General features: G+C 34.7%; 1 protein-coding gene across 1 annotated transcript in view; it reads right to left on the reverse strand.

Moving 5' to 3' along the window:
- Window positions 1–1,544: 1,544 nt before the first annotated feature.
- Window positions 1,545–20,689, reverse strand: part of MYCBP2 (MYC binding protein 2) — a 292,534-nt gene continuing 273,389 nt past the window's right edge. Inside the window, exons 78-83 of the mRNA XM_074192761.1 lie at window positions 19,252–19,440; window positions 18,731–18,838; window positions 16,781–16,990; window positions 14,100–14,207; window positions 5,108–5,273; window positions 1,545–1,725 (exon numbers count right to left, since the gene is read on the reverse strand). Coding sequence (XP_074048862.1) covers window positions 1,610–1,725; window positions 5,108–5,273; window positions 14,100–14,207; window positions 16,781–16,990; window positions 18,731–18,838; window positions 19,252–19,440 — 897 coding nt within the window. The 3' untranslated portion in view covers window positions 1,545–1,609. The remainder of the gene's footprint in view (window positions 1,726–5,107; window positions 5,274–14,099; window positions 14,208–16,780; window positions 16,991–18,730; window positions 18,839–19,251; window positions 19,441–20,689) is intronic.

The following is a 20,689-nucleotide window of genomic DNA, read 5'->3' on the forward strand; positions in this document are numbered from 1 at the left end:
TAATATTACAAAATATTAGAATTTGAAGGGATTTTAGGAAGGTCATCTAGTTTAGCCTGCTTATTTTCAAGATGAAGAAACAGAAGCCCAGTGAAGTTAAGTATCTTTGTAGATAAATAGGTAGGCAGTATTGATATTAGAGACTTTATTTTTTTTTTCCCTTCTAGTTTTCTGCTCTTTTTCTTCTATATTAGCTCCCTTTAAGGGAGCTCTGTATCTGATTGCTGCTATCTTTTTCAACCTTCTATGATCACATAAACACATTGAGTTATAGGCTGTGTTGTTGTTCAGTCATTCAGTGGCATTGAGAACCTATATGGGGTTTTCTTGGCAAAGATACTGGAGTAGTTTGTTATTTCCTTCTCCAAAGGATTAAACAAGGTTAAATGATTTGCCTAGGTCTCACATAGTAAGTGTCTAAGGTTGGATTTGAACTCAGGTCTGATTCCTGACCCAGTGCTCTGTCCACTAAGCCATCTAACCAGTTGCTTCTATATCCTGTGTACTGAATTAAAAATCTAATAGAATTTATTACAACCAGAACTATAGTTTATATTTTTATATGTTTGTACAATACTTCTCTTTGATCCATTTAGTTGAATACACTGGCAGCTCTAATACTAAAAGTTGCAGAGGAAATGTATTGTTAGGGGAGATTCCTCATAGTTAGCCATCTACACTGATTAAAAATCAAAGGCCTTGTAAAAAAGAAAACCACTAATTGTGTAACTTTAAGATACATTATTTACAATGGGAGTTAAAAATGGACTACATGTAGAGTATAGACACTTAACAAAACAAAAAGAAGTATCTTATGTCCCCCCCTCCCCAGTACTTTAAGGATGTTAGGAACTCCAGGGAAGGTTTTGCTTCCTGTATGTCTTGTTTTTCAAATACAACCTGACACACTTGTTAGACTTTATCACTGTATAAAAATGTACAGTGGCTTTATTGACATGTACATTCCATTATGTTTACAGCTGCAAGATATGAGGCACACTCAGTATTGCACTTCATTAAAAGTTCAGGCTCAAACGTAACCTAGAAGTTTAAATGAAATCGCTTGGTAATTTAGTAATTCTTAGACAGGACAGACATTGATATCTTTATATACAGTGTGATGCTTATTACATTAATATACCTTCCAAACACAATTTTTAGAACAGTCTAGGAAATAAACCAGAATAGTCTTTTTACCCCTCCCGTGATGCAGTTACAATTGTACAGGTTTACAAAAAGTCAGTATACAATAACCAATGATTTTGTTTAAAATTTTCTTTGCCTGACAGCCAGCATCATTTATAGTCCATGGGCATGGTGATCCTTTTATATCAATTATCTATAAATTAATGCGTCATAACTGATGACTGTGATGGCCACATGCAAACATCTCACAAGGTAGATGTCTTGGTTCAAAAAAGAAAGTTTTTTTTTTTCACAGCAAGAATTATGTACATGGTATTTGGCATCCTTCTTGCACTGTAATTTGTTTTATTTTTTTAAGTTTTAAAATGGTCCCATCCTCATCCTGAGAAGTGTATAGAGTCCATCGATTTCTCTTCCTGACAAGGGCAGCATTTTTTTTTTCGGGCAAATAAAATCAGATGGTCTAAAATGTGTGAGCATTTCTACAAACCCCACAACCCAGAGCAAATTCTTCTCCAGTAAGTGGATGGACAACATGTAGTGGACATTCTGTTCCTTCCAATTGTTTGCCTTTGGGACCTATGGAGTTATAAGGAAATAAAAATTATTTAATGCTAATTAAGGAATATTGTTATTTAAAGCTCATTCAATTACAATAATGTGAATGAATCAATCAATAAACATTTATTAAGTACTTTGTGCAGCCACTATGATAAGTACTGGGGATATAAGGAGGAAAAAAGAAAGTCTATGCCCTCAAGGAACTTAGAATTTAAAGGGGAGACAACATGCAAACCAACATATAAAAAAGAAAGCTCTAATAGAGAATAAATAGGAAGTAATTAAAAGAGGGGAAAACAGTGAGAATAAGAGGGCTTAGAGAAAGGTGGATTTTTAGTAAAGGAAGTCAGGGTGGAACAGAGCAGGGAGGGGTCTCAGCTAGGGGGGACAATCAGAGAATATGTGTAGAACTAAGAGCCAGGCCAGTGTCACTGGATCAAAAAGTTCCTGAAAACTTCTATGTATTTTTGCATTGCTTATATGTGATATAATGAGAAAATGGCCATGATTGATTTCACTGTGGAAGAAAATAATCTTGGCTAAAAATTGTACAATTTTGATTGCTTTATTCTCAAAGGCAAAAGCAATAAAATATTCAATGACCATATACTAATAATACCTTTTTTACCTTAAACCCTAAAGAAAGCTGAAAGTGGCAAAAGTGGGAAGAATTATGATTACTATTATTTCAAAAAAAATTACTTGATTTTTATTTCAGCAATCATACTCTCTGAAAAATATAAACAATTAATTTAATTTGTGAAATACAAAAAAAAGGAAATGAACTTTTGACAACTGAGCATGAATTGAACTAAGTTCACTAAAAACCCAATCACTGCATAATAATGGAGTAACTTCTTGTCTCTATTTATAAATTTATTTCCTACAATAATTCAGAGTTTAAACTGAGTTTAAATATGGCAAAAGGGCTTTTGCTTCACTAAAAATAGAACCAAAATGATTTAGTGACACAACCTGGTTCATTAATTATGCTCACATTAAGCTAATTCAATTTAAGCTGACAGGTTTGAAGAATAAACTTTACAAAATACAGCAATGTTGCACCAATAACAATAAATTGCTCTGCCATTACACTGAGGTAAATTTTAATCCATATTAGAGGTCAATAAATAGCAGAGGACTGGATCAGGGAGATCAAAGAGCAAGATGACCGTTCTTTTTTAAAACTACATCTTCTAAAAATTTGAAGGGAGATAAAGAACTAGTGAAAAGTAGCCCAAAGTAAAGATTATTAACAAAGTCTAAGGGCAAGCATCTAAGTAGAGGCTCAATGCCTATAGAAGTAGGGGGAAGTAGTTGGTGTGCTTCTTTGGTGAAGAACCATATATACTTACTTTTTTTTGGTAAAGCAAATCTTTAAGATTAAGGACAAAATGTTGAAACCACATGTGGCTAAAGGAGCACTGTTAATTACAGTTTTAAATATATGTATAGGACAGAGGATTTTGACAATGGAGTTTAAGATTCTAAGAGGGATTGGGAATATGTTAGAGGTTTACTTAGTAAACTTTTTTTGAGTCTGATAATAGATCTTTATGACTGTTGGGGGGCATTGCCTATTGGTCGCTTTCTTAGAAATTTATCAAGAACTTCTTATTTAAAATACAAAGATATATTATGTCAAACTGGAAACAGTAAGATGTATTTCATCAATATATAACCTGTGACTTAGAATTTAAGTCTTTTGGAGCTTCTTGAGGTATAATGGAGGGCTAAATGACTTCCTTCAGGATCAAAGAGCCAGTATGTATCAGAGAAGGAGCTGAACCCCAAACTAAGAACTGAACAGTAATGATGCCTCTCTATCCCTTTCTTATTTTCTTATTTACCCTTTTACCCCTTTCCAATAAAGAGATTAATTTTTTTAAGATGGTAGTTGATTCTCAGAGTTCTTGAAAGTAGATATTAGAAGGGCATTGATTTAAATTCACTCACAGTAGAGGTTCCAACTTTGGCAACCCCAAAATGCAAGCTCAAGTTCCTAAAACAGGCTGAAGGGCAGAAAAAAGAAGGACTGCCATAATATAAATGAGAGATGATGTCACAATAACTGAGGAATTTTGTGCCTATTAAAACATGGGTAGTACTGACTTAGAGCAAAAGTCCATTTTGTTGGCATGATTAAGATTTAGCAAATCTATCTTTTACATTGGGCAAGTCCACTATACCAGGGTACATCTTGAATGGTTGAATTTCAAGGTGAATGTGTAGTTGGGGATCTAAGGAGATGTCTTTTGACTCATTTGATGACACTTAAGAATTTTTGCTGCCTGTATATGTCGCCTCTGCTTTCACTTATACCTACTACTGAAGGCAGTAATTAAGTGTTGCTCCTTCTGCCCTTTCTACCTTTGTAGGATTACTTTTCCTTCAGATTGTGGGACTTCACCTTGAAGTGAAGGTGATGATCATGAAAAAATAAGTTAGAAAATGTGAGTTGCTGGCAGATAACCAGTGTGTTGGGAATGTTGTGCTCCAAACCTCACAATGCTCCCAAACTATTTTCCTGTACTGCTTAGTCCCTCATAGATGGGAGACTGTATATCTTATCTATCAGTCAATCAATCAACCAACTAATGAGTGTCTCTTAAGCCCCATCATTGTGTTAGGTACCAGGGGTACCGAAACAAAAGTGAGATATCGCCTGCCCCCCCAAATATTACATTAATAATATACTGAACTGAGTAAATATATGTGATTTAAAGGATTTATATGGGATTTTTAAAGAAATGGGTTAACAAGTAAACAAGCAGATGATTTATATTCCAAATGGAATATTGGGTGGCAGTGTTAGCTATTTATACATACTGAAATCACTGTGTTCTACTATCCTCATCACTCCAGTTTCCTCTGCCCTCTGTTCTGGAGGGAAGTTGTATCTGTGAGGAAATGGGAGCATGGACTTCTGATTCATTAGTGTACCGAACTCCTGCTGAAGAAACTTGTTCTACCAATGTAGATGGGCAATTGCTCTGCACCTTTATATAATCTTATATAGGCAGTCTAAGTGACTTATAGGCTAGCTCTTTAGTCATTTTTGTATAAAGGATATAAAATATGGCTAAAGTTATATGATACTTTATCCTATTCTAATAAAGTCCAATAAACAAAGGCTTGATCTAGTAATAATTTTAGAAACAAAGGCCTCACTGTTCCCAGATAAAAATGAAACTGAAAAATGTATAAAAATAATCTAAAATATCAAAATAAAATAATTTTTCTATCAGAATCTACTGTAATCTTATGGAAGACCCCTATGAAATCAAGTGGCAGACTAATTCACATGTTGTCAAGGCAATCTGAAAAAAAAGTATAGCATCTGTGTTGTACCATAAAAAGGCAATAATGATGATTAAAATAAAGTATAATGAAAGCTCACCTGCAGGACAGTGTGGAAGTTCTTCTTTGGGGATGCTTGTCATTCTTTGAAAATCATCATGACATGCATTGCAAAAATGTGTTGTTCCAAAACAGAAAAATACGGCCACAGAGCAGCAATAGCGGCATTTGTACTCCAAGAAATCTGTACCATGTTTGGGACACATCTATAGGGAAAGAAGTCAAACTAAATATTAAAGTAGGGTTATCTGATACTTAAGATCTTCAGTTTCAAACAACAATGATTCAACATGTCTCCATATTTCATCCTCATCTATTCCATTGCTCCTGCTGCAGAAAAAGCAGGAACTTTTCCTACCAAAGGCACCTCTTCATTGTACTTGTGGCCTTTTCCGCTCCTGTCTCCTCCAGGATCTTGTTTGCTCCTTCCCTCCACTCATTTTTTTAGTCAATGAATATTTATTATGCATCTACTTATGTGTCAGGAACTATACTATGCACTGAGGTTACAAACATAAAAAGAAAAGTCAATTCCTTATGTTTTTGTTTGCTTTTAACTTCATAGGTCCCAAAGGCAAACAATGTGAAGTTTATAACCTTTAAAAATTTTTTTTTGTAAGGATTGGGGTTAAGTGACCTGCCCAAAGTCCCAAAGCCAGGTAATTATTAAATGTCTGAGATCATATTTGAACTCAGGTCCTCCTGACTCCAGGACCGGTGTTCTATCCACTGTGCCACCTAGCTGTCCCAGTTTATAATCTTTAAAAAAAATTAAATTTTATTTTCAAAGATCAACCTTCTTTTCCTCTCACTTTTCTCACCTTAAAACCCTTCTGAGAAAGTAAAAACAAGAGCAAAATTTCAAATCCCTATTATACGCATGTATGGTGAAATAAAATAAAACTTCTCACTGGTCCTAATATGTCTTTCTTTGCATTGAGTCCATCCCTTCCTTCTCTGTCCAGAGATCCTCAGGAATCAATCAGATTTCCTGAGATTTGTTTGTTTGTTTTAATCAGTCAGCCATTAGCCACCTTCTTAACCTCCCACCCCAAACCCCTCATTTCCATTGAGAATACAAGAAAAACCCAAATTCACTACAAACATGTATATAATAATCAATCATAACAAATTTTCACACTGCTCTTGTCCTAAAAAATATCTGGTTCCTTCACCTCTCTATTAGGCGATGATTTCATTTGGAATCCTGATGAGTCACTAAGTTATGAGCAATTCATTTCAATAGAATCACATCACATCTTAGGTTTAAGCTCTGCTACCTGTCAGCTTTGATCTTAGGCAACTATGTCAAACTCTCTTGAGCTTCAATTTTCTTTTCTGTAAGATGGAAATAAATAATATTTATACTACTCATCTCAGAGGTTTGTTGTGAAAACAGAATGAGATGATGCAAAAGATTTTCTAAGGACTCTGTTTCATATTTCACCAAAAAAAAAAAAAAGACCATCTGATATCTGGCTAAGATAGCAGAGAGGTCAGGAATTTTGTTAAGCTCTCCTGGGTTTCCCTTAGAAATGACACTTTATCAATGACACTTGACCAATTCTGGAGTGACTGAACCCACAAAAAAAAGAGAGAGGAACATTTTTCAGTAAATTATGTCACAGAGAGGGCTGAGCAAACAGAGAACAGAAACCAAGCACATGAGTAGGTGAGGTGGGGACTAAGTTGAGATCTTTGGCTGTGGGAGTAGAGGCTTTTACAATATGGGCTGTGCTGTGGTCAGGCTGGAAGAGCATGGGTGCCCAGGACCCTGATTCACCTGGTGTGGCTGGTCTGGGTGGCCCAACTTGGACAGAGAGCTCCTGGCATTCCCAGTCCAGGGGGCCTGGTGTTTCTGGGCACAGAAATCACAGAGATAGACCCAGGTGTTCCCACCTTTCCCAACCACCCAGGGAGTGGACAGCTGACATCTCTGTACTGCCAGCTCAGAGAGAGAGCCTCTGGCAGTCCTTACCAGTGAGTCTACTGAGCAATCCCTGGAGTTCCTAACATCAGTAGCCCCAGGCCAGTAAGAAAGTCGCTAGAGTTTTCAAGACCAAGGTCTGTGAGCATAGGGTCCAGGAAGAAATCTCAAAATAAATAAGAAGGGTCAGAGAATTCAGGGTCTATTGAAAGTTACCTTGTATATAAGGATGGGCAAATTACTAGCTCAGAAAAGGAGGGCAGAAGTGGTATCACATTTGAAGTGATAGAGGAAGACTTCTTAAAGAAAGGATTTTAAAAATTGAATGGAAAAATTGGGAAAAGAAATGCAAAAGAAAATTAACATCTTGCAACAAAAAATGACAGGATAAAACAAATCCTTTAAAAATACACTTGGGCAAACACAAAAAGAAAATAATTCCTTCAAAAATTCCACTAGGCAAATGGAAAAAGATAACAGCTCCTTTAAAAATGGAATTGACCAAATTGAAAAGGAGATGCAAAAGCTAATTGTAGGAAATACCTCCATGAAGAATAGACTGGGGCTTGTAGAAGATAATGACTCCATGAGACAATAAAGATTAGTTAAATAATATCAAAAAATAAAAAAAAGGAGAAAACTGACTTGGAAACTGGCACTGGAAAATAGATTCAGGAGAGATAATTTAAGTATTATTGGATTTTGGGGGCAGCTAGATGGTACAGTGGTTAGATCATTGGTCCTAGAATCAGGAGGACCTGAGTTCAAATCCATCTCAGACACTTAATAATTATCTGACTGTGTGAGCTTGAGCAAGTCACTTAACCCCACTGCCCTGCAAAAAACCAAAAACCAAAAACCAAAACCAACAAAAAATTTATTGGACTACCTGTAAGTCATGATCAAAGAATGAGCCTGGATAGTTTCAGAAAATTATCAAGGAAAACTGCCCTGATAACCTAGAACCAGGGAGCGAATTAGTTATTGAATGAATCCACTAATCACCTATTGAAAGGAATATTGTAGCCAAACTCCAGGATTATCAGATCAAGGAGAAAATCCTGCAAGCAGAAAGAAGCAATTCAAATACTAAGAAGCCACAGACACAGAATTAAACAGGACCTGGCTGCATCAACATTAAAATATTGAAGGGTCTGGAATATAGACAGTCTAGACAGCAAGGTAGCTTGAATTACAACTACGAAATCAACTATTCAGCAAAACTGAGCATACTCTTTTGGGGAAAAGATGAGTATCTAAAGAAATCTGTTGAAAAGACCAGAGCTGAACAGAAAATCTGATCTTCAAACAGGAGACTCAAGAGATACATGAAAAGGTAAACAGGGAAAAAGAAAATGACTGCTATTCATATTTAATAAGACTAACTGGTTCAATCCCTACCTGGGAGGAAGATTCCATAATTCATGGGAATTATAACTATTAGAGGGAGTATACTTAGGCCGATTCTACTTATAGACATAAGTTGATTTCAATGAAATGATTTAAAAAATTAAAGTATTAAAAAAAGGGGATGGATTGTAATTGAGATGGGAGGAAGAATGGGGTGAATTACATCACATAAAGGGGTGCAATGGACCTATAGCAGCAAAGGGAAAGAAAGAGAGGGTGAGAATTGCTTGAATCTTACTCCCATTGGATTTGGCTCAAAGAGAGAGAATACATATACACTCAGTTTGTTTAGAAATTTATCTTCCCTCTCAAGTATTAGGAGGGCAAAAGGGGGGAAGGAAGGAAGGACTGATAGAATGTAGGGAAGAAAGAAGTGAAAAAGGAAAAGGGGACAGATTAAAGGAAAAAGTATTGAGAAGCTAAACACTAAGGAGGAGGTTCTGGGTGAAAGGAGGAAAAACAGTAGAAATGAGGGGGAGATAGAATGGAAGGTAATAATTAGCAATTATAACTGTGAATGTGAATGGGATGAAATCTCCCATAAAACAGAAGTGGAAAGCAGATGGATTAAAAATCAGAATCTTACAACATGCTGCTTATTAGAAACATATCTGAAGTAGAGAGATACACACAGAGTAAAGGTTAAAGGTTGGAGCAGAATCTCACACAAAGCAGCTGCAAAAATAGATCTCATTAAAGGAGATAAGGAAGGAAACTATTTCTTCCTATAAGGTACCATAGACAGTGAAGCAAATTCCATACTAAATATGTGTGTACCAAGTGGTATAGCATCCAAATTCTTAGAAGAGAGGCTGAATGCCTTACAGGAAGCCATAGGCAGCAAAGCTTTAATGGTGGGAGACCTCAACCTCCCTCTCTCAGAAATTAAATCAATTTAACCATAATATAAGCAAGAAGTTAGAAAACTTAAGATATAATAGACCTCTGGAGAAAACTGAATGGGGATAGAAAGAGTTATACCTTTTTTTCCCCCTGAGGTATATGGCACCTACACAAAACTTGACTATGTATTTGGGCATAAAAACAGTCATAATCAAATGCAGAAAGGCAGAAATATTTTTCAGACCATGATGCAATAAAAATCACATGAAATAAAATCCATGAAATTATAGAGAGACCGAACTAAAATTTATTAGAAACTAAATAACCTAATTTAAAGAATGAGTGAGTCAAATAACATATCAGAGAAATGATAATTTAACCAAGATAATGAAATAAGGAGACAACATATCAAAAATTATGGGATACAGCAAAAGTAGTTAGTGGGGAAATATATCTTTAAATGCATACATGAATAAAGAGAAGATTAATGAATTGGTATGCAACTAAAAAAGCTATAGAAAGAACAAATTAAAAATCTCCAACTAAATATTAAATTAGAAATTCTGAAAATTAAAGGTGAAAATAAAATCAAAAGGAAACTACTGAACAAATAAGTGAGTTATGAAAAAATAAAATAAAAAATAGATAAACCTTTGGTTAATTTGATTAAAAAAAAAGAAAACTAAATTACCAGTATCAAAAACAAAAATTCATCACCAATGAGGAAGAAATTAAAGTAATAATTTGGAGCTATTTTGCTCAATTGTATGCCAATAATTTGATAATCTAAGTGAAATGATAAATGTTTACAAAAATATAAACTTCCCATATTAAAAGAAGAGCAAATGTAATACTTAAATGTTGAGGGCCAGCTTCCATAGCAGCGAGGACAGAGATGTCCCTGGAACTAAAGTAACCAAGGACAAACCTGTATTCTTGCTCGTTAACAGATAGGTTGGCTCACTAATGAACTCTGACCTAAACTGTAGAACTAGAGGTGTGTGGGAAGCTTTATGATAAGGAAGGTTACAGACATCAAGGATAAATATTGTAAACTTAATCAGGGAAGCTATGCATCTGGGTTTCGTCTGACTTGTCATGTCCGAAATAAGTTTTGTTACATAAGTCTGGATATTCAACAATAAAGTCAAGAGATTGTTTTTATGACATGAAGTGTTGGTGCTTTCATGACAACTAAATGTTCGTGGGACAGCTCTTCAACCTGGCTCTCAAATCAATGTTCAGATGCACACCTGAGTTGTCATGGGCAATACTTAAATAATCTCATTCTAGAAAAAGAAATTGAATAAGTCATCAATGACCCAACTTCCTAAGAAAAAATCTCAGGGCCAGATGGACTCACAAATGAATACCATCAAATATTTAAGGAACAATTAGTTCCAATTCTATATAATTCTATATTTGAAAAAAAAAGGAAGGAGTTCTGCCAAATTCCTTCTAAGACACCAATATGGTACTGATACATAAACCAGTAAGAGTCAAAACAGAGAAAGAAAATTATAGATCAATTTCCCTAATGAATACGGATGTAAAAATTTTAAATAAAGTATTAGCAATGTAATTATAGAAGTTATTACTAGGATAATACTAGATAATACTAGGATAATATGATCAACCAGAATTTATACTAAGTATTAAAAGTGGGGTCCAATATTAGAAAAACTATCAGCATAATTGACAAGATCAATAACAAACCTGACAGAAATCATATGATTCTTTCAAGAGATGCTGAAAAAACTTTTAACAAAATGTAGTACCTATTCCTATTAAAAAACTAGAGAGCACAGGAATACATGGAGTGTTCTTTAAAATGATAAGCAGTATCTATCTAAAACCATCAGCAAGCATTATATATAATGGGGAGAAGCTAGAAACATTCCCAATAAGATCAAGGATGAAACAAGGCTGCCTGTTATGACCATTGTTATTCAATATTGTAATAGAAATGTTAGTTTAGCAATAAGAGGAGAAAAAAGAAACTGAAGGAATTAGAATAGGTAATGAGAAACAAAACTCCTTCTTTGAAGATGATATGATGATATACCTAGATCATCTAAAAATCTACCTGAAACACTTAGCAACTCTAGCAGAGTTGCAAGGATATAAAATAAATCCACACAAATCATCAACATTTCCATATATTACCAACAAGACACAGCAGCAAGAGACAGAAAAACCAATTTCATTTAAAGTAACTGTAGACAACATAAAATACTTGGGAGACTATTTGCCCAAGCAACTCAGAAGCCATATGAAAACAACTAGAAAATATTTTTTATGCAAATAAAATCCAATCTAAATAACTAAGCAAATGTCAACTGCTCATGGGTAGGCTGAGCTAATATAATAAAAACGTTAGTTCTACCTAAATTAAATTACTTATTCAGTGCTATACCTAATCAAACTATCAAAAAATTGCTTTAATGAGCTAGAAAATCCATATTGTGGAACAAAAGAGCAAAAATATCAAGTGAATTAATGAAAAAATGCAAGGAAAGGTGGGCTAGTCTTTCAAATATAAAATCATAGTATAAAGCATCAAGTCATCAAACTGTTTGGTACTGGCTAAGAAATAGAATGGTGGATCAGTAGAATAGATTATATGCAAAAAAATAGTAATAATTTCAGTAATCTGCTTGATAAACCCAAAGATTCCAGTTTCTGGGATAAGCTCTAATAAAATACTCTAATAAAAACTGCTGGGAAAACTGGAATAATAGCTTGGCAGAAATTAGGCACAGACCAACATCTCCAAGATAAGATTGAAATGGGTACAGAATTTAGAAATAAAAGATAACCTAAGTCAATTAGGAGAAAAAGGAATAGTTTACCTGACAGATCTATGGAAAGGGGAGACAAAGAACATTATAAAATACAAAATGGATAATTTTGATTACGTTAAATTAAAGTTTTTGCACAAATAAAACCAGTGCAACCAAGATTAAGAGGAAGGCAATAAGTTGGGAAACAATTTTCATAAGTAGTGTTTCTGACAAAGGACTCATTTCTAAAATATACAGAGAACTGAGACAAATTTATAAGAATACAAGTCATTCCTCAATTGAGAAATGATCAAATGATATGAAAAGACAATTCTCAGGTAAGAAATTAAAGCTATCTCTAGTCAGATAAAAGCTGCTCTAAATCATTATTGATCAGAGAAATGCAAACTGAAACAACTTGAGGTATTGACAAATATGACTAAAAAGGATGCTCACCAATTGGGGAATGGCCGAACAAGTATGGTATATGAATGTGATGGAAACTATTGTTCTATAAGAAATCCTGAGGGGATGGACTTTAGACTAGCTGGAAAGACTTACATGGAATTAATGCTGAGTGAAGTGAGCAGAACCAGAAGAACATTGTAGACACTAACAGCTAAGACTTGCACATTTCAGCAGTAATAATGAAAGACAATTCTAAAAGAACTATGTTGGAAAATACCATCTGTATCCAGAGAAAGAACTATATGGAGTTTAAATGCAGACCAAAGTTTATTATCTTCAAGTTGTCTTATATATTATGTTTTTTGCTCTCCAATTTTTTTTGTTTCATTTGGATTTTTCTTTCACAGTGTAATAAATGTGGATTTATGTTTAGCATGGTTTTGCATGTATAGCCTATGTTTGCTTTCTGTCAGGGGGAGGGGAAAGAGAAGGGAGGAGGGAGAAAAATGTGAAACTTAAAACCTTGCAAAAAAAAAGATTGTTGAAAACTACCAATGAAGCTAGAAAAATAAATAAAATATTTTATAAAAAATAAACCCAAAACAAAAAACAGCAACAATAATGAAAGAGATCATTTGCCAACAATTGCCTTCCTGTCTTGTCTCCCCTCTTCATCTGACATCATTCAGATGTCTCTTTCTACTATCTCCTTTTCACTCCAAGTTCAGATGAAGATTAATTTTTCTTTCTAATAAGCAAAATGCTTTCTATAATTATTTGTTCCATATATTTACTAATTTTAACTATATAGGATAATTATACCAAATCTAGTTTATAAAATAGAAAACTTTTTTAACTGATGGGTAGAAATTGAGGATAAAGAATGTAGAATTAAAGTCAGGAAACTGGAGTTATTGTCCTGGAGGTCTGTTATTACAATATTATGATTTTAATCAAGTAGCTTAGATTATCCACTCAGTTTCATTATATCCTATCTCTCTTACAGAGATGTTATAAAGCTGTAAAGGAGAAGGATAAATAAAAAAACGACTTGTGGCATGGTTTTAAGAAAGTTTTATTCTAACAGTTTGTCTAGAAAATGTTAATAGGAAAAGAACTGTAAATGCATAATGCATCTTATAGAGGGAGGACAATGACAATGTATGAGAATAATTTTCAATGATTATACAATTCTGTAAAGTGTAAGTTATGATGAATGCCAGGTAATAGAAATAAAATTGGTCTCAGAACACTTAACTTTTGATTGTGACACTTAATACCTAAGTGACTTTCCTGACCCCCAGGACCTTTTTTATTTGTACAGCAAGGCAGTTGGATTAGATGATCACTATGGTCTTTTCTAGCTAAAAATCGGGTATGTCTAATTTGCATGCAACCCTCAAAGACCATTCATGTGGCATTAACATATTTATTACTATTCTCATTGTTATAAAGAGTAACATTGTGGCTATAAATCAATATTAAGTTCTAAATGCAGTCTTGACATATTTTTATTGAGTGCTGTGGCCTAGAAGAGCTAAAAGGTTGGACACTTGTGCTATAAATCTACACAAATAGTAATATTTACTATGAAAATTGAAAACGAGAATCTTGCAATACCTCTAAGACCACCTTTCTATCTCATAAGTTTTTTCACTCACCTGAGCCCTGGATACATCAGAACATGCTCCACAAATAAGCTCTCTGGGATCATAGTCATCCCCTTGCCCAGCCTCAGCATCACAGCGAGCTTCACCACCAAAATATGCCTAGAGGACGTCAGAGAACACGTTGAGATTATTACAGAAATGAAGAAAAATATCATGTAAGAATCTTATGGAGGATTGAAACCAAGAAATCTAGGATTATGTGAATGATAGGTGTTCTTCTATATGCCTATCATTACAGTTAGGACCTTGTCAGGTCATGCCTCACTTCCAGTGGGATGGATAAAAGTGTAACACTATCTGGTTTTGAATTAGTCTACAATTTATTGTTGCTGTTGTGTCCGAAGCTTTATGACCTCATTTGGGGTTTTCTTTGGCAGAGATTCTGGAGTGTTTTGCCGTTTTCTTTTCTAACTCATTTGACAGATAAGGAAATTGAAGCAAACAGGGTTAAGTGACTTGCTCAAGGTCACACAGCTAATAAGTGTCAGAGGTCAGTTCTGAACTCAGGTATTCCTGAATCCAGATCCAGTGCTCTATCTACTGTACTTCCTATCTTCCTCTTATCTACAATAATCAGTATCAGTAACATGCTTTCTACATTACAGAGGGAAAGGATACTGGAATTTCAATGTAGCCCTCTTTTCTAGTAGCAAACTAGTAGTGAAAGGTAAGGGTAATTTGCCAAGTTTTTAATTTGCTTTGGTTTTAGTGGATATTTTGTTAAACCCCAAATAACATTTTAAATCCAATTTGGCTAATGTTTGAAAATTCTTAAACAATGATAATTAGATAAGAAAAAGGTTTTTTTTTTGTTGAAAAGTACAAGTCTAAAACATCTGATTGTAGTTGACTTAAAGACTAGTCAGAAAGAAGAAATTCTTAGAGAAAATAAGATTTGGCAATTATACCAGAATATAGCTGAATAATGCTCACATTTATTTAGTAAATCTCTGTGGGTCAAAAATTACATTCTGCTGTGTATTTAGCAGCATTCACAATACACAATGGAATAAAATTGCTTTTATAGGTTGTTGTAGGAGTGCAACTATAGCAGCTAACTGGCACAGTGGACAGAGTGATGGTCTTGGAGCCAGAAAGACTCATGTTCCTGATTTCAAATCTGATCTAGACACCAAGAAGCTGTGTGATCCTGGGCAAATCACTTAACCCTGTTTGCCTCAGCTTCTTTATCTGTAAAATGAGTTAGAGAAGGAAATGGCAAGCCACTCTAGTATCCCTGCTAAGAAAATCCCAAATAGGGTCACAAAGAACTGGACATGAATGAAATAACTAAACATCAACTAAAAAGAGGCCAAATTATAGTCTGAATCCCTATGCTGAAAAACTTCTAGATTTGATCTTGTTCTGTCAAATGACACTAGATAATCATCTTGTAACTATACAACAGCCATAGGGAAGAATTAACAAAAGGTTAAGTATTAAGGCAAGGACATCCCATCCTTCTGGAAAAAGAACTCAAAACACATGTTTTACAGTTATATCTTCTTTCAGCATCTCCACATATACAAGTCAGCAGATTAAAATACAATAAAAAAATTCCACCCAAATAAAATACATAAACCTGATGATAATTTTCTATTTTTTTAGCTTAATAAATATAGAATCCATGAAGATGCCTTCTGCTATATTCTTATAGCACAAGGTGACCCAGGGGTCTCAAAGGTAATGTAAGGCAGCAGCCAGTTCCATAAGACTGGAAAGTCCTTGGTCATAGACTAAATCTATTTTGTTTTTATTTTTTGTTTTTAATTTAAAGCCTGGGTCTCTCCATCTCACTGAAGTTCAAACATGGCCCAAACTATTATAATACTAATGGACATGGAAGCTTGGTCCTGTTCCATTTCTGACCTGGAATGGTTTACTCCTCCATGGGCAACCTGGTGGCCTCTCACTTTCAGAGACTTCCCCATATTTATGCCAAACTCAGTGTGAACACCTAATCAGCATAGCCCACACTACAGTTCAGCATTCCCAGTTCAAGTGATCTTCCAGACTCAGCCTTCAAGGTAGCTGGAATTACAGGCATCAACCACTATGCATGGCAAGGGGAATGTATAAATAAAGTAAGCAAGATCAACTTTGTATAAGAAGGGAGTTTCACTAAGATTCAGTCTTTAAGAGCAACTTCCTATGACAGGCCTTTGTAACCTCCCCAGGTGTTAGTATTCTCTATCCACTGTGAAATCACATTGTATTTACTATGTTTATGTGTTTTGTAGTAAATTATCCAAAAACATGCAGTTTCTCTTCTGTAGAATCTCAGCTGCATGAGGTCAGGGATTATTTCAGTTCTGTCTTTGAACCCATAGTGTCAAAGGAGCCTTAGAGGTCATCCTGTCTACCCCTCACATTGCATACAGAGGAAAATGAGACTTGGAGATTAAAGTGATTTCACTATGGTCACATAGTAAAAATCAGAAGTGAGTTTTAAACTGAGATCTTAAGACTTCACATTCAGCACTCTACCAAACCACAAGCCTCACATAAGGGTATCTTACAAATGTGAACTGAAGAAATCAAAGATGCTTAAGATTATCTTTATATCCCTAGTCTTAAAAGAGTATATGATATCTACTATTTTTATTTTTAAATATCTATATGATTTAATTATCTATAATTAGCTATCTATAATAAATAAATTTCAGGCATACCTTCTTGCATTTGTAGCAGACATAATATGCATATCTGTTCATGGCATAACCAGCAGGATCATTATAAAACCTAACACCGGGTGTGGTGATAGCCTCGCTTTTGTGCAGTCCTTCATATTCCAATCTCATTAAGGCCTTTCTTCGGACATCTTCATAGAGTTCTTTTATTGGATCAAGCAGGTCTTTTAATACCGTATGATTTATTTTGTTCTAGAATGAAGAATAAAGTACCTAAGGTTCACAATAATTTTTTGAGAAACTAGTAGATATTTTACATATCAGTTATTTTTGAATATGCCCTGGACCAGAAACACCTCAAACAAAATTTTCAATGTAAAAGAGAAACTCATTCCAAAAATATTTTTAAAATTATTTCATTAATATTTTAATGTTTTAAAAATCCAACTCACTGAGTTTTCCTTGTTATCAATCAGCAATTGATTCTTGCAATGTTCATAGAAACTGGTAAAAGAACCTGCTAGTATGGATACTAAAGGTATTTAGGACTGAGGATATGTTTTGGATAGAGGAGACACTGAGAAGATGCTAAAAGAATGACCTCACAAAAATATAAAATCCTGGGGAAAGAAATGGCTGGTTCCTATCAAATTTATTCATACAGCCAAGGTGATAATAATGGGAAATAAAATATTAAACCAAAGTAGAAGGACCCTCATAACATCTTAACCGTATCTTATTCTTCTTAGAAACAGAAGGGTAAAAATAAAAAACACTCTCCAAGTTGTTCCTAAGTCTTTCCTTAAGATTTCTATACTGCAGTTTTATTTATGGCCTGAGTTTTAGGAGTTAATGTCTTAAGAAAAAAAAAATAATTTTTTTAATCTTAGTTCTTTTGAAGGTTGAGGGAGATGCAAGAAGGTAGAAAGCAGAATTTTCTAGAATGCTACCTCCATTAAACTGCTCTGGTGAACTAAATTTAGCCCAACTTGAGGGTACTACACAGGAAAGAAATATTCTGCTAAGACGCAATAGCTCTGAAGTTCCTAGAAGGTCTATTTTGGATTTTGGATCTTGAGCTTTTAGGATATATCTTAAAGTCACTAAAAGGTCAGATTATGATTTTTTCAGACAACTGAAGATATTTTTATCTACTAATATTAGAAGAGAAAATTCATTTTCTTATAGTCAACTCAACATGAGTGGTGATATGACCGCACATTTCAATTCATATTGGCAAACAAGTATTTCTTTTTTTTTCTTTTTAAGGTTTTTTCAAGGCAATTGGGTTAAGTGGCTTGCCCAAGGCCACACAGCTAAGTAATTATTAAATGACTGAGGCAGGATTTGAACTTAGGTATTCCTGACTCCAGGGCCAGTGCTCTATCCGCTGCGCCACCTAGCTGCCCCTAAAATAAGTATTTCTTAAAAACTGATGCTAAGTGGCATATATCTTCTAATATGTGACAATGTTTTTTTTCTAATGGCAAATAAAAGACAATTCAGTGCAGAATGATTACTGAGTACCTAACTTTTGAAATCTGACAGAAATCTAATACAGAAATATGTTAAACATGATCATTCATGTTTAACCTATATCAGATTACTTGCTGCCATGGGGTAGGAGGAAAAAAGGGAGGGAGGCAGAAAAGTGTAGAACTCAAAAGCTTACAAAAAGAGGAATTTTGAAAACTGTCTGTATATAATTTAAAATTAAAAAATATCATTCAAAGAAATCTGTCACAAATAACTAGTATCAAATAAGAAATAGATCACATATAATAACATATTAATTAGATTATCAACTACAAAGGCAGTGGTGGAATCTGGAAGGTTGCCGCCATAAGATTTTCTCAGGAGGGCCAGTGTTAGGTGGTTAACCAAAGAGCACCAAGAACCAATCAAAGTAGTATGCTATGCTTCCTAAGCGTCCAGCACCAAGGAGAATCTGGAAAGTCAACAGAGTGCAGATAATTTTTAATTTTCCCCTACCTTGCAAATGGGACAAGATATAAATCCAAATGTTATCCGGGGGCCAAGCCATCTGTTTTCTAAAACTCGTCGACAGCACTGCAAATGGAATACGTGACTACAATCCAACTTTAAAAGAAAAAAGGGAAATGCCTAGTTAAAAAGTGATGAACAACAGTGATATTTATGACTTCTAGTTGCTCAGCACTGCAAAATCCCTCAATAGATATCAAACCTTTTACTTTTTCTTTACTCCCCAGCGAGTCTAGTTTGTAGACTATGTAGGCTGTTTCTCAGTTTTGGCCATTTTACCCCAGCAAAAGAAGTTTAAGCATGTTAAAAGAGAAATAGTGAAACTACAACTTAATACTCCTTATACTTTGTTTAAGGAAATCTCTTATCCTAATGGATGCCCTTTCATTCAGTGACCTATAACAAAAATGTCAAGAAGACACAACCATTAACTGTGAAACGAACATGAATACAAGTCTTTTTAAGTTTAAAAATGATTATGGAAAACTGCTAAAGTATCAGATAACCACCTGAATAGCAGGCGCTGCTGAAAGTGCCTCAGTGAAGCATATCATACACATGTCATCAGCATCTTGCTTAAGTGTTGTGGCATTTTTATCGCAGCCATGCAGACAAGGTAAACAGTGTTCTTCATTTCTGACACCTCCACATGGATGACCACAAGGATGTGTCTTGCTACAGGCTATTTTAGCATATTCCTGTTAAAGAAAAATTCATAAGACTATAAGACCTTAATAATTAAAGTCAAGTGTCTAATTACATTACACAAAATTAGCTAATTTTCTTAGACGCAATCAATAATAAGGCTAAGCATAAACTAATATTGTTTTCTATTCAACACTTCATTACAAGCAAGGATTCAAGTTATAAGATGTTTTAAATTTTAAATTGATAAATGAAAGAAAAGCAAATTAAAATTGAGTTAATAATCATGCATTTAAAAATATTTATTCCCAAAGAATTAAAGAATTAAACTATTAAACTAAACAACTATGAAGTACTAAGTAATTCTATCAGCAATTTAAAAATAAATCAGGGCTAGCCTAAAAAGAATTAAAATATAATGAGAATATTATTTAGGAATGAGAAAAGTTAGAGAAGAAAGCAAAACATTAAATCAATTTTTTTTGGGTGGATCTCATTTTTTATAAGTCCATCACAAAAGTTATTTCCATATTTTTCCAGTGTTGCCATTGCTGATCGCAACTCCCTCCTTTCTTATTTCTCCACTACCATATACTCTATTTTCTCTCTCCTTTTACTATGACTCTGCTGTAGGGTAGCTGAGTGGCGCAGCAGACAGATCCCTGGTCCTGGGGCCAAGAAGCCCTGAGCCCCCATACCACCCCTTAGGCCCAGAATCCACCTGGCCCTGTGGTCCTGGGCAGGCCTTCCATTCCCAGCCCCTTGCAAGAAGTAAGAAAGAAAATGTGTTATATCTGGCCACTCTCCCCCCATGGTCCATCCTCTCCTCCTTTATTCACATCCCCACCCCTTCCCCCTGCTCCCCCCTCCTTCTTACTCCAGATGTCTATACCCCATTGAGTATATTTGCTGTTTCCTCTCCTAGCCATCTCTGATGAGAGCAAAGGTTCCCTCATTCCCCCTTGCCTCCCCTCCTTCCATATCATTGCAATAGCTCATTGTATTAAAAAAAATCTTATTATGTGAAATATCTTGGACTATTCCCCCTCTCCTTTTTCTTTCTCCCATTCCATTTCCCTTTTTTTTCTATTGACTCCATTTTTACACCATATTTTATCTTCAAATTCAGCTTTCTCCTGTGCTTCAACTATAAAAGCTCCCTCTACCTGCTCTATTAACTGAGAAGGTTCATATGAGTATTATCAGTGTCATTTTTCTATGCAGGAATACATGCAGTTCATCCTCATTAAGTCCCTCATATTTCCCCCCTCTCCTCCAATCTCCATGCTTCACCTGGGTCCT

The sequence above is a fragment of the Macrotis lagotis genome, chromosome 6, assembly GCF_037893015.1.
Source record: "Macrotis lagotis isolate mMagLag1 chromosome 6, bilby.v1.9.chrom.fasta, whole genome shotgun sequence".
In the NCBI taxonomy this organism is placed as follows: Eukaryota; Metazoa; Chordata; class Mammalia; order Peramelemorphia; family Peramelidae; genus Macrotis; species Macrotis lagotis.